Genomic DNA, 14,384 nt, shown 5'->3' with positions numbered 1-14,384 from the left:
TAAATAATTATGAAGCTCTCAAATGCTAGATCAAAATAGATTCCAGCATCTTAGAGAATTATTTAAAGGAAGAAGCAGTTGAGAGTGATTTTGAATACAAATACAGGAATAGTAACTCTGGTTGAAGATGGCAGTGTGTTTTTTGAATCTTAAAAATTTGATACTATGTTGAACAAACTGAGATTATTGTATGCTGGAAAAAATTATTAACAGGCAAAAAAGATGACATACTATCTTTAGATATAATTATTCTAGATATGATATGATCATAGAACCATTTTAGTTGGAAGGAACCTCATTAAGAGAGTCATTCTTACTGTATATCATGGTAGGATTAATTTCACTGGAACAAATTCTGCCCTGGTTCTCACTTTAGGTAGTCATATAGTCATATAGATAGCAGTGGCATTGCAAGTGAAGAATTTCAACCCAAGTACTTAGTTGGTCAATCTCTAAACCGCAGGTTCTCAAACTGTGACCTGTAGTGAGCTGCTAACTAATCATGTGGTGCTAGCATTTTTCCTCATTTCCAGTTGAGAAAAACAGTACCAATGTGAGGGAGAGAGGAGATGTGGTCTAGCCTCAGGTATTTCCAGTACTGACAATGCTGCAATTTACTGTGGCAGCATCACCCACTGCATAACTCCTTGAGGTTTCTGCTATCTTTTAACCTGTATTTTCCCACATATATTCTTTAATACTATGAATGAGGCATTTTGAACACTTGACAATCACCTTAGATAAGTAAATACTTGAAGTTAGCCTCCATATCCACAGTCTTTCTATAGTAAGTATGGGGAAGCTCAAGGGAATGTTGCAGATATTGAGGTAACCTTACCTATTAGTTCTTATTCTGTACTTGTTGACAAGTAAGAATAATTATTTCTGAGCTCCTTATAAATACCCCTTTGTGTTCTTTGTAGACAAGTATCATGTCTTCCCTTCAGGTTTATTTTTTTCTGAATAAATAAGCCCATTTCTCTTAACCTTACCTCACATCACTGTTATTATTTAGGCTTCTGTCCTCTGAACTGCATTCCTCCTGGTCTGGGAGCCTGTTTAGCACTTTTCTTCTCTCCCTGCTTTGCACATTCACAATGCACTTATTTCCACTAACTCAATTGCTTTTGCACAAGCATCTCTAATACTAGGAATAATTTATTTAAAAATTTGAATTCATATTAGATTCTTTCTTAATGTCTCCATATAGAAATAGAGCAGCGATGAAGAAGTCTGGGCCTTATAGAAAAATTAAATGAATGTATAAATGTTGTGAGAGAATTTCGTAGGCAACTGTACTGCTTTGAGTGAAGGTGACTGAAAAGATGTTAATGACAAATACGCCAACAAGTTTATCTGTTTTCTGTGGCCATTATGAATAACATTTTCAAACGTATCATTTCCTGCAGCCCTACTTTATCCTGATTTTTTTCTGAGGTATTGAGCACCCATAACTCCCACTGAAGTTAATGGGAACGACAGGTGCCCAGCAGTTTTAAAATCAGACTATTATTTAAGTTCTGAATATGGATTTAGGGGCCCACTTTTGAGCACCTAAGTTTTAAAATGTCAGCCTATGTGTTTTAAGGGAAATATTCTATTGTGATTGGAGAGGCAACAGTTTCCCTACAGCTGGTGGGTGGAATCCTGCTTTGAGATGGGATGTTCCCATTCTAGCACAATACTTGGCATACTCTGCTAAGCTGAGCTCAGCTGCCATTTATAAGACTTTCTGAGAACAACTATAGAATAACTAAGATTAATTTGGAAATAATATTTTTGTTTCTTTTTATTTTTTATATTTTAGAGTTCATATTTTATATTTCAGGTTTTGTTTTCTTAACAGTATATAAAGATAAAAGTAAATTATTAACATCAGAGTCAAAGTAAATAACATTCTAATGCATTTAAAAGTAACAGATGACTCATACAGTATAATTTGGCTTCGTTTCTACATATCTGCCAGGGTGTAGCTATCTTTGGGAATTAAAATTGCATTAGGATGCTGTAATAGTTTAACAGTTATCATAAAGCTGAATTCATTTTTGGTAGAAGATAATGAAATAGGTATTTTAGATTTCTTTTTATATGATAGTTTCCAAATGTTCAAATATTGATTATTAATTATATATTTTATCTTTGTCACCAGCTAAAGACTGCATTTCACATGCAGAATTAAAATGGAAGGAATGTTTTCCTTTTTCCTTTATATTAATGTAGAAGAGAAATTAGAAAGTAGATTTCAAGCTTTGTATTTTCTGACTTCAGGGACATGGAGCTATAGGACTGAAGTATTCAGCAGCAGCAATAAATAGGCATTGACAAGGTACGCCCAAAGGCTCAGTGAGCTGGCTTGGTCAGGCTATTCTTTTTATAATCCTGGACTGCAGGCCTCTGCTTTTGTTAAGTCACTTTAACTTTTGCCAAGTACTGTTAATAAAGGGAGAAATGAAGCAGGTGAAGATACCATTTTAATTATTGTCTAATCTACTTAATCATTTTTAGGGATGGGTGAACTTAACCCTAAGGACCTTTCCTTACTGCTCTTTACAGTAGGACTACAGATGAGTCCTGCTTTGAGCAGGGGGTTGGACTAGATGACCTCCTGAGGTCCCTTCCAACCCTAATATTCTATGATTCTATGACTCAACATAGCTCCAATCACATTCCTGTCCCTCCCTTCATAACACAAGCCTCTCCTCTGTCACCACTTGTGGTCCTGCTCCCCTCTGGGAAGTGAGAATAGCCAACTTTCCCTTGGTCTATTCCCCAGATTTTTGACAGAATTTGCCCCTCCTCCCAGTTTACTGATTGCATCATGCAGCTTACCCTCCTCCATTCTGTCAGCCTTCCCTCCCTACCCTTCCATTTGGTTAACTGCTGATTTTTTTCTTTGCCACCAGCCAGTCCTCCTGGTTGGACTTGTTTTCCTCAGCCTGACTGGTTCCTGTCCTGAGGGAAGCAACTTGAGCACAGGTTATGAGGAGGGAAGAAAAGGGTGTTCCTTGCAGAGAGAAGTGCTTAGGCACTACCATCTGATGGGGTCTGTATAACTACTTAAAGAGAGACCAGGCTTTTGCCAAGAATCCTGACCTGTCTACCATTTCAGCTTCTAGAAAACCATCCCTCTTCCCTTGAGAGTGAAACCAAGTGGTTTAGCTGAAATCATAGGGAAACTGGCCAGCCTCCAAGGAACAAAACAGCTGGGGGAGTTATGTAGTGTCACAACTGTTAAAATAAGAACTGATCTAAAAAAGCCAAAATTCAAGTTGTGTATTTGTGAGGTAGAAAAACTTTGTTTTGTGGCTTAATATCATTAACAAGGGGACAGTTAGAGGTTCAGTATGACTTAATTTAATAATTTATTTTGATAGCGAATGTTGTATTAACATAGCTTGATTTCAACATCATAACATGCTCCCTTTAAGCTTGTACGGAAGTAGTGTTGTTTCCTTTGGCATAAGCTTCACAGAGTTATTACTATAGTCCTTTGCCTGTTCAAAGTGCTGTGCAAACATTAAGCAATTGATCAACTAACATTAATAATTGACACCAAAGTTATTTTATTTCATTTGTGACATTGTATTATACTCTCTTTGGAAGTTCATAACGTCATAATGTCCTCACCATAAATATGCACTGAAATGAGATGAAATTTCATCTCATTTGGACATCATAGTACAATCTCCATAAACTTGATCTGACATTTTCCCATGGTTTTGACATTATAATGGCATCCCCAAGGAGTACATAGTAATTTCATTTAATCTTGGCATTGCAATGCTGTCTATTCAGGCTTAAATTGACATTGAAATGTGGCAGCTCCATGCAAGTGAAAAGAGAATTAACATAGTTATGGCAAACATCATTAAATGCACTTCATGTTTAATAGCTATTTTTAATATCTCAATATCTTGACTTCAAAGAGGCAAGATAATAAAAATTCAAGTGCTGTTGTTATACTCAAGGACATAGGCTGTTTGGCCACTGGGATCAAAATAACCCTTCCAACTACAGACGTGATTTATGTTACAAAAGGAAAGAGACAGGATTTAACTTCAGTAAACACACAGGGATTTTCTTTAAATCCAGGGTGCTGGACAAACACAGTTACTATAGCTCTTCCTGAGTTTCTAGCTCCCAGATTGAGAAAAATAGCCTATGCTGTATAGTATTACCACAAAGGGTTAGCTGATGTCCCAGCCTGGACTAAGTAATCATGCAGTGGATACAACACATTGCAATATATTAAGCAATGTGTATTACATGAATTTGGAGGCAGACAGAGGGCTCGGTCTTCCCCCAAAGTTTCCAACATTGACCATTATCAGCGAGGTGATACTAGACTATATGGTCTATTGATATTATCCAGTGTGGCAGTTCTTACTTTGTCTTTCTCATTGTGAGTTTGAGCAAATCAGGGGCCCTTACAAAACCATTCAGTTGATTTACTCTGCTCTGAAACCTCTAATTCAGTGGAAGTCCTCTTCCCAGCCTGCCACCATCCTTAACTTCTCTGCTCTGACTTCTGGCGCACAGAGAAGAATGAGTCAGGCTTATCAATGTACCCAAAAGATATGAATACCTATCCAGATATTAGGTAGAGGTCATGTTTGTTAAGGACCTGCTTTGTGGAAAGAATTAGGGGAGATAGTGAATGAAGGTTGCCTGTTGCCTAACTGTAGGGGGAACATGTGGAAACCCTGAGCTAGGCCTTGGTAAAGGACTCATCTTGATTTACTGGGGCCTAAGTTGGTATTGTCACAGAATTTTAGAGAGGACAAATACCTTGTGCTTCATCCTTGCATCACTGGAACATTAATAGTAAACATAATCTTAGTAACATTGGTGGGTCTGTCTGTACCTGAAGTATTGACTGGCCTAACCCTGGTAACATTAGGAAGACTGTAAATATCAGAAATGCTCAGTCCATGTATTATTTTTTTTAAAAGTCATAAAATTAAATGTCCAAGTTGCTGATGTCTTCTGCAAGATTGCCCCCCACTCTTACTGAGTTAGATCCATAGGATCCGTTTTGCCTGATACCAGAAATCAGATCTATATTTTGTGATTGGGGCAAGGTCCTCATAAATAAATAAATAAACATTGATGAAAAATTGTTTATAATTAACCTAGTGATTAATGTACCAATGAGTCTAAATGTGACTTTGGAAATACATGCTCTCTGCCTTTAGATCTGAATATGCAGCATGATGGAATTGCTGGCTTAATCTATCTACAGCAACACTATCTGCTTTGCTACAATTGCATTCACAGAACTATTAATACTTTTTTGATAAAGAGTGAAATGCTTTTAGTGAAATGCAATAAGCGTGGGGGGGCAATCTTGCAGATAACATCAGCAACTTGGACATTTAATCTTAAATCTGTTTAGTCCAAATGTAAAAAAAAAATTATTTTAAGAACTATACCATAAATCATGTTGTCGAATAAGCTCAATCTATAATCACAACAGCTTTTCTTAATTCATGCTATCAGTCTCTTCATAACTCTCTTTCCTTAGTTTGTGTACCATATATATGGATTGGGTCAATGCAGCAACTGATTATTGAACTCCCTTGTATGTTTGGGTTGTTGAACTTTTAGAACCCCCTCTTTCCACATTGGCCTTCCACATGACATTGAATCAACCACTTAACTGAACTATAAATGTTATCCGTAACTAGAGGAAAGTTGTTAATATTCCTCCATAACAAATGTTAAAACATTTACTGAATAATAATAAAATAAGCAAAATGCATATAAATGTAATACTGTTAAACAATATTATAGAGAGAGTATAGATTTCTACTATAGCACTTATTTAGCTACATAGTACCTATATCTATTTTTTACAATGCTCTGAAATATTTGGAATCATAGGGCTTGTCTGCTCAGGGACTTAGTATGCAGCAGGCTAGTGCACTGAACATTCACACCTTGACTTCCCATGCACTAAGTTGCTGTGTGGACCCTGCTACTGCTCATTAAAAGTTCTGTATTGCACTTATGACATACTAGTGTTTCAAATTTTTAGTGTACAACAGGAGGATCCACACAGCCAGTTAGTGTGCAGCATGTTGCTGCTCTTTACATTCACACCCTGGCTTCTGTGCCTTAAATTGCCATATAGAAAAGCCCATACTGAAATAATGCATTCCAAATATTCTATTTCCGTATTTAATTTACTGTCAGGGTCCTATGAGATCTGCAGTCATAGAATTTGCTGCAGAATCCACTTCTTGCTCCAGAATTGTACACTGGCATTCAAACTTTCATTTAAAAAACAAACAAACACAAAAAAAAACCCTTGTTTCCCACTATGGTGGTTGGGAAGAAAACGTTTCAGTTGTGAACTGAATGTAAAGTGGTCTAGTGGTAGCCTGAGTTTCCAAAAAGCACTATGCAATAGTTGGAAAGATGTGAATAATTCCCATTAAGCTCACATGGGTGATAACTCTAAATTTGTCATTATGAACTAATTAATTGCTGATCATTGTAGAGGAAATAACCAGCTAATTTGCTTATCCCACAATCTCAAGCAACTTTCTCTACATATACAATTTTAAATTAAAAAATTACACTGAAAATTAATTGAACTTAATATCAGAGGAACACTTCAGGAACCAGTGTCTGCTGCAGAGTAGGTGGGGCATTGCTTTATTCACTTTGAATAAAAAGTGAACTAGAATTGTTTTCTATTTTTTTGGGGGTGGGGGGTGTTAACATACATGTAATGCTAGCTTTGTGGAAATCCTCACAAAAGTTGAACTTATGGGCTTATTTATTTAATTGTTTGGTGGTTGTGCTGAAAAATTATTATGAAATGAGTTGTGCTGAAAAATCAATTATGAAATGAGTTAAAATAAACATTTTTTCTGAGGATAGAATGTAAACCATTGATTTGGTTACATCAAGGCATAAATTATGTAAAGGTGTACTTTTAGCTACATCTGTTAGCAAAGTGGCTAGTATAGGCTTTAATCAACATTAGTGACTTTGGCTTTTGCCTTTGCACTATTGAGATTAAACTAATACTTTTTCTTTTATGTTTTTTTAAACTAAAGGAAAAACTGGAATCTGTTCATAAACGGGACATAGAAGGTATGGGAGTCGCCGAAATAAAGTATGGTGATTCCATTTGTTTTGTCCAGCATGTAACCAGTGCATTGTGGCTGACTTATCAAGCACAGGATGCTAAAGCACCACGTTTAGGACCCTTGAAAAGAAAGGTAAGCATTTAAAAAAAAGAAAAGTATAAGCTAAAATCATAGAAATTAAAGATGTAAGAGATTGATTGGGTCATATTGCCTTTCATCCTGATAATGTTGAGGTGTTGAGTGCCTTAAAAGCCACATTGAACATAGTAGGAGTCTAATGGGGTGCATGCCATGACCCTGCAGTTCGGCCCTTCTCCCCCTCTTCTCAGAGACTCAGGAACACTTCAGGCTGGTGCAACACCATGCTCTTTATTTGTGATCAAGTCCCCTCCACCAGCTGTTGAGCTGTTTTTGCTCTTGTTGTTTGAAGTCTGATCCTGTTTCCTTTTAAACAAAATGAAGAAAACACACATAAAAGGGGAAAGAAACAAATATGAAAGATAGAACATGCAGCATCTATCTATGGTGCTATCTTTTTGCGTTGCATCCTACCTGCTGCTGGAGAAACACAGGCGCAGATTAGTACAAGATTTACTTAGTTCATAGATCAGGAAATCTGTTGGCATTTTAATTTCAAGGAGCAGTTCTAGAAACTTCTTATAATGGTTGTAGAAACTATTCCCCTTTTATGATTCCATTTACTAGAAAGTGTGTAGTGAAGAAAGTGTAGTAGGGATCCAGATAATACTGATATCACTTAAAATACAGACTGAAATACTCAAATCTGAGTTGATGAAAAGAAAGGGCAATCCTTGTACTGAGGCATTCTCTTTAATTCCCCAAAATTGTAGAAGATCTCACTCTTGACCTTCCATTATAAGGGAGAGATGTGTTTAAGTGATTTCTTTAGTCTAAGGCACATGACCCCCCCTTTTTTTTTTCAGAGTCCATGTACATTTTGCTAAGAATAATGGAGTTAGAATTAACATAGTTTATCTACAGCATTTTCCCAAGTTATTGTTAGAGCTGTTATGGTAGATTGTACAATTGGAACACATTGTGCTAATAAGAAAATGAAAATGTTGTGTTAAGGACTAATGATATGGAACTGGTGCCAAAAGAATTAAGTAACCTCCATGTGTCATTCTTTTTGCAAGGTATTCAATATCTGAAAGCAAAATTATTTCAGTGGATACTAGCAATTGTTGAGTAAAATTATGATTTACAGCTAGTAGTGACTGATGCATTGTGATCATCCATCAGTGGTTATGTTTACAGGGGCATTAAATATATATTTAACACCCTCAAGGATCCTATATCCCTTTACAAACTCAACAAACTGATCTTAATCATTTCAGCCATCCTTAAGATGAAAGGGGTATTCAGATTGTGTGACTGTAATTACTGAGGCTAAAATTTAGCTGGGACGGTAAATCATTCTACTCTGGCAAAAAGTGCAATGGAATTGAATGACTCCAAATGAACCTGGGTTTTGTATCTTCTTCAAAAGTCAGCATGGCGTTCTCTCATCTTGTGTTATTACGGTGGGCGAATAGTTGGAGGGCAGAGGTTCAACCCACTAAAACATCAGTACCACTTCTTGAAGCTCCTAAGTGTTTCTTTGAGGTCTTCCATCTAGAAAGGCCTGGACTGACCGTGATTAGTTTGGTGATCCATCAGGAACCCAGGTCAATGTAAGAATGGTTAGATGAATCAGAAGTTGTTTTTGGTACATGCTGATGCTTTTAAAACATCATTCCCCTTGATGGGTAGTATGTCTTAAAGATGTTAACCACTGTAACTGGTTTTCCTGTCAGTAGTTTTTCCATGCAGGAGTCCTGTAGACTGGTGATTCTTAAAATAGTAAATTAAGTCCTCTTTTTCCTGCAAGGTAGAGCTTAGAAAGGAAAGATTTTTGTTTTTACATTGAAATTTTGTTATGTTATATTTAAAAAGAAGTTTAAAGAATCTCAAAGGTTTACTAATAATCTCTCTTACTCTTTTCTAAGTGATCTTGCTAGAAAAGACTGAGGAATTAATTATGCATTATTGTTATAGGCAAATTATCGGTATTAGAATTGCCTGGACAAAGTGGATTTCAGCTATTATACAAGCACTATATATAATTCAAAATTAGGTAGCAGATTTTAGCACAATATTGAAGCAAGAGATGCAAAGTATTAAAATTATGTTTGAATTATTATTTCTGCCAAATGCAATTTATTTGCCTAATTACAGGCTTTGTATTTTCAGTTGCACGTTTTCCTCCAAACATGATTTTATTTTTACATTTCATAGGTTATATTACACCAAGAAGGACATATGGATGATGGTCTAACATTACAAAGGTGTCAACATGAAGAATCCCAGGCTGCTCGAATCATTCGCAATACTTCCAGTTTATTTAGCCAGTTCATAAGGTATATGGCACAGCGTTATCTGTAATGGGTTTCATGTACTTCCTTTCAAATATATTGAAATGTTTGAATTTAATTATTTTTAGATTTATAATTAGAGCTGGGACCTATCTTTGCCAGTAAGGCCTGTCTCTACAATCAGCCGAACTTGAACAATGAACCCAAACACCATAGGGTGCTAGTTCATATTTGGGTCCAATTCCAATTTTCACTTGGCCTTATGTCTACTGATAGCATGTCCCCATCATGTACTTTTTATTAATTTTGTAAATTTTCTCAAAAGGTATGTTTACCATCATCTGCCCTTAATAGGTTGTTTCCAGATGCAGCAGACTGTTTCCCACCAAGAAACAGAGCCCTGAGAGAATGGATGAGCTTTGCACTATGTCTGGAAAGTTTCAGGCTCCGTTGGATCAATGAGAATTGAATTCCAGAGTCAAGGGTTTTCCACAAAAAATGCTTTAACTCAGTCCCCAAAATGCTCATGTTTTAGAGAGTGTTAACAGAACCATCTTACTGATCTGAATTTGTCCCAGCTACATGTGGGGAAGAAGCGATTCTCTTAAGTAGCTAGGACTCAGACCATTTATGACTTTGTAGCTCAAAATCAACCCTTTGAATTCTATTCAGAAGTGAACTGCATCCCTTTACAAAGTTTGGAGAATAGGTGTTTTATGTTCCCAATGGTCAAAGTCCATTAAGTAGGTGGGGCCACATTCTGTATCCTAAAACATCAGACTGTTCTTTGAGTGCTTACTCATGTAGATTCCATTCTAGGTGTGTGCACGCCCACATGCACAGTCATCAGAGATTTTTGCATTAGGGGTATCTGTAGAGTTGGCTGTGACACCCTCTTGAGTGTCATGCTCATGTGCTGGTATATTAGGTGCTGACGACCCTATGCCCTCCGAGTTCCTTCTTACTGCCTGCGACAGTTAGTCAAAGTGCCTCATCTTGAACCGCAAGAGTGTTAGCCGTTTTTGTTACCTCCTCCTTTGTATATAGTTCTTAGGTTTGGCCTCCTCTGCCTCCTCTGTCCAGGTCCTAGGGGACTCCTATAGGAAAAAGAGAGACAAGGGATTTAAATGATGACACCCTTTGTCTTCCCAGTTATCTGCTCAGCCTGGCCCTTCCAGTAACCAAGGAAGGCAGAAGCAGGCATTTTGAGGGCATGCTCAAGGATGGTCCTCCAGTAACATCCCAGGATCCACCTTCCTGCTCTTTTCTCAATTGCCTGTGCCCCTTCCGGTCAGCCTGGTTGTGGCTGACCTCAGACTGTTGGGTGTGTGACATAATATCTTCGGGCTACACCTTGCAGTTCTTGGCCGACTCTCCCTCCACCCCACCTTCCCTGTCCCTCTTCAGGGACCCTTCTCACAAGCAGCTCATCATCCCGGAAGTAGATAACTTCCTCAGAATGGGGGCACTAGAGAACGTCCCTCTGGAGATGAGGGGGAAAGGATTCTACTGCTGTTTTTTTTTTTCTAATTCTGAAAGTGAAAGGGGGCCTCAGACTTGTCTTGGATCTGACACGCCTCAACAAACACCTCAGAAAGTTGAAGTTCCACATGGTTTCCCTGGCCACCTTCAACTTGAAGGATGCATATTTCCATATTTCAATTTTTCCAGAACACAATGATACCTCCTTTTGTGTTGGGTCAGTGTCATTTCCTATTCATGGCACTGCCCTTTGGTCTCTCGTCAGCCCCAAGGGTGTTCACAAAGTGCATAGTGCCAGTGGCCACTTACCTGCGGCGTTAAGGTGTTCAAATTTACCAGTACCTCAATGACTAGCTAATAAAGGTCTGGTCCGGGAATCATGTGTGGTGGCATCTCAATCTCAGCATGCAAGGTTGTTGATCAAGTCACGATCGCTCCCTACACAGAGTGGTACGCTTGGCCTGCCAAACCTTCCTACCTCACATGAAGAACAGGATGGTCCAGGTCCTGATGGACAACATGGCGGCTGTTTTCTATATCAACAGGCAAGGCAGAGCCAGATTGTCAGCTTTGTGAAGACTTCTCCGTTCAGCAGGCCATCCACCTCATAGCCACACACCTCCCTGGGACTAGGAACACTTTGGCAGATCACCTCTGCAGGACCTTCTTATCTCGCCACAAATGGTCACTCCACCAGAAATGGTCAGCATTATCCTCCAAGGGTGGAGGACTTCCTGGGTGGACCTATTTGTGTCCAGGCAGAATAAGAAATGCCATGTTTTCTGCTTGATTCTGGAGATTGACAAAGGCTCCCTTTTGGATGCTTTTCTTCTCCTTTTGGTTGTGGGTCCTTCTGTATACCTTCCCTCCAGTGCCATTAATTCACAGAGTCCTCATGAAGATCAAGCAGGATGGGGCAAAGGTTATCCTCATAGTGCCAGCTTGGCCATGCCAGCACTGGATTGACATGCTGCTGGAGGACCTCTTGGTGGCTGCTCCGTTACAGCTACTGCTCCAGCCAGACCTGCTGTCCCAAAATCACAGTCTTCCACTTCCAAACCTGGCGACTCTGCACCTCGCAACTTGACTGCCTCATGGTTAAATGCGGAGGAGCAGGAGTGCTTTCCCAATGTCCAACAGGTCCTGTACAACAGTAGAACACCCTCCACCAGAGTAACCTACCTGGTCAAATGGAAGCAGTTCACATATTGGACCTCAAATAAAGGTATTCAGCCTGAGCAGGCCTCTCTGCAGTTAATCCTCGACTACCTTCTGCATCTCAAAGTCCAAGGCCTGTCCCTTTCATCTATTAAGGTCCACTTGGCTGCTGTTTCAGCCTTCCATCCTCTGCGTCAGGACAGGTTGGTTTTCACTCAGGCGGTGATGGTCAGGCTCGTCAAAGGCCTGGAATGTCTCTACCCTCAAGTCCGGCATCCTATCCCTCCGTGGGGTCTGAATCTAGTGCTGTCGCAACTCATGGGTCCCTCTCCAAGCTCTAGTGTCCTGCTCCCTCCTCCTCCTCTCCTGGAAAGTCGCGTTCTTGGTTGCAATAACATCTGCCCACAGGGTCTCTGAGATTATGGCACTTCCCTTGGAACTGCCCTATATGGTCTTCTACAAGGACAAAGTCCAGTTGCAGCCGCACCCGGTGTTCCTGCCCAAGGTGGTCAAACAATTTCATATGGGCCAGGACGTATACTTACTTGTCTTTTCCCCAAAGCCACATGAATTGGAGGAGGAGCATAGGTTGTATTCTCTAGATGTTAAGAGGGCTCTAGTCTTCTACACTGAAAGGACTAAGCCATTCCACAAGTCAACACAATTGTTCATCACGTTGTTCAATAGAATGAAAGGTTATCTAGTGTCTGCTCAAAGAATTTCTTCTTGGATCACTGCCTGTATTTGCTGCTGCTACGATCAGGCAAAAGTTGCCCCCTCCAGCAATTGGAACTGCCCATTCAACCAGGGTGCAAGCCTCTTTGGCAGCTTTCCTAGTCCAAGTGCTGATCCAGCATATCTGCAGGACAGCCATCAGGTCGTCCATCCACATGTTCATATCCCATTATGCATGTACCCAGCAGGCTTCGGATGATGCTGGCTTTGGTAGAGCAGTGTTGCAAGCCACAAGACCATGAACTCTGAGCCCACTCCAAGGATACTGCTTGTGAATCACTTAGAATGGAATCAACGTGAGCAAGCACTCTGAGAAAAAAATGGTTACCTACCTTTTCATAACTTGTTCTTCGAGAGGTGTTGCTCATGTCCATTCCATTGCCCACCCTCCTGCTCCTCTGTTGGAGTTGCTGGCAAGAAAGAACTAAGAGGGCGTAGAGCCAGCAGCACCTAATATACCAGTACACGAGCATGGCGCTCAAGAGGGCATCACAGCTGACCCTACAGATACCACTAAGGCAAAAATCTCTGACGACTCTGCATGTAGGCATGCACACACCTAGAATAGAATGAACATGAGCAAAACTTGAAGAACAACAGTTACAAAAAGGTAGGTAACCATTTTTTCTTCAAGTGTCTCCTATGTACAGATCATTTCAGCCTGGATATCTCAAGTATGTGTTGATAATTTTATTTATGTCTCCTTCAGAGAGAAGCATGTGTAGCAATTTAACCAACAGGAAATTGGTGGTGGTGGTGTGTGTGGGGGAAATAAGCACATCAGGCTGATCCTGATATTAGCTGTGAATTGAGGAATGGACAGGGATCCACATTCATCCCAAAACTGTGCAAGTAACTAACAAAACCTAATGTATTGCTATCAAAGTAATAGTGTTAACACCATCATCTCTGACATGGTGTCAAGATGCTTCTCCTACCCAGCCAGCATCCCTCCATTTTAGGATTGAGTCTCATCTGTGTTCTGATCTTGTCTAGACACCAGGACAAGACAACTGCCCTCTGGGTAGATGAGTCATCACTACCATTTGATTCTCTCTGAGAGAAAGAATGAAACCACTAAAGTTTTGCCCTCATCTAACCTTGTCATGACATTAGAAAAGTCTACAAAACCTTGTGGCTTCAGTGGTTGATGACAGTTTTAAGAAAGCACCAACTGAGGAGATTGTGTTGTCTGTGCACCATAACTGTATTGAAAACCCATGTGAAAGCACTCAAGGAAATTGGAGATCTTCACATAACACCAGAATATTCCTATCACAACCTTCTCCATAACTTTCTTCATGAAGGGTTGTTTTAAAAAAAGGGGCAGTAGTTGGCCTAACTGCTGTACCACACATATGAGAGAAGGTAATATTTTCCTTTCCCAAAGAGATATTAATCTCAGGCAACATTAGAACAAAATTCCCTTCTGCTAGATTTTACCAGTCATGAAGACCAAGCATCTACATTTGTAGGTTGCAGACAGGGTCTCCACCTTACCAAAAATAAATAAATAAACAAAAATCTTGGACCT

At 39.4% G+C, this 14,384-nt stretch overlaps 1 protein-coding gene across 15 annotated transcripts in view; it reads left to right on the top strand.

Moving 5' to 3' along the window:
• Positions 1-14,384, top strand: part of RYR3 (ryanodine receptor 3) — a 630,986-nt gene that overhangs the window by 172,807 nt on the left and 443,795 nt on the right. For all 15 annotated transcript variants that reach the window (XM_050954773.1, XM_050954774.1, XM_050954771.1 and 12 more), the window contains 2 exons: positions 7,068-7,232; positions 9,399-9,520. In XM_050954773.1, the coding sequence (XP_050810730.1) occupies positions 7,068-7,232; positions 9,399-9,520 (287 nt within the window). The remainder of the gene's footprint in view (positions 1-7,067; positions 7,233-9,398; positions 9,521-14,384) is intronic.

This window comes from Gopherus flavomarginatus, chromosome 5 (assembly GCF_025201925.1).
Source record: "Gopherus flavomarginatus isolate rGopFla2 chromosome 5, rGopFla2.mat.asm, whole genome shotgun sequence".
In the NCBI taxonomy this organism is placed as follows: domain Eukaryota; kingdom Metazoa; phylum Chordata; order Testudines; family Testudinidae; genus Gopherus; species Gopherus flavomarginatus.
This window is presented reverse-complemented; position numbering and strand designations above follow the sequence as displayed.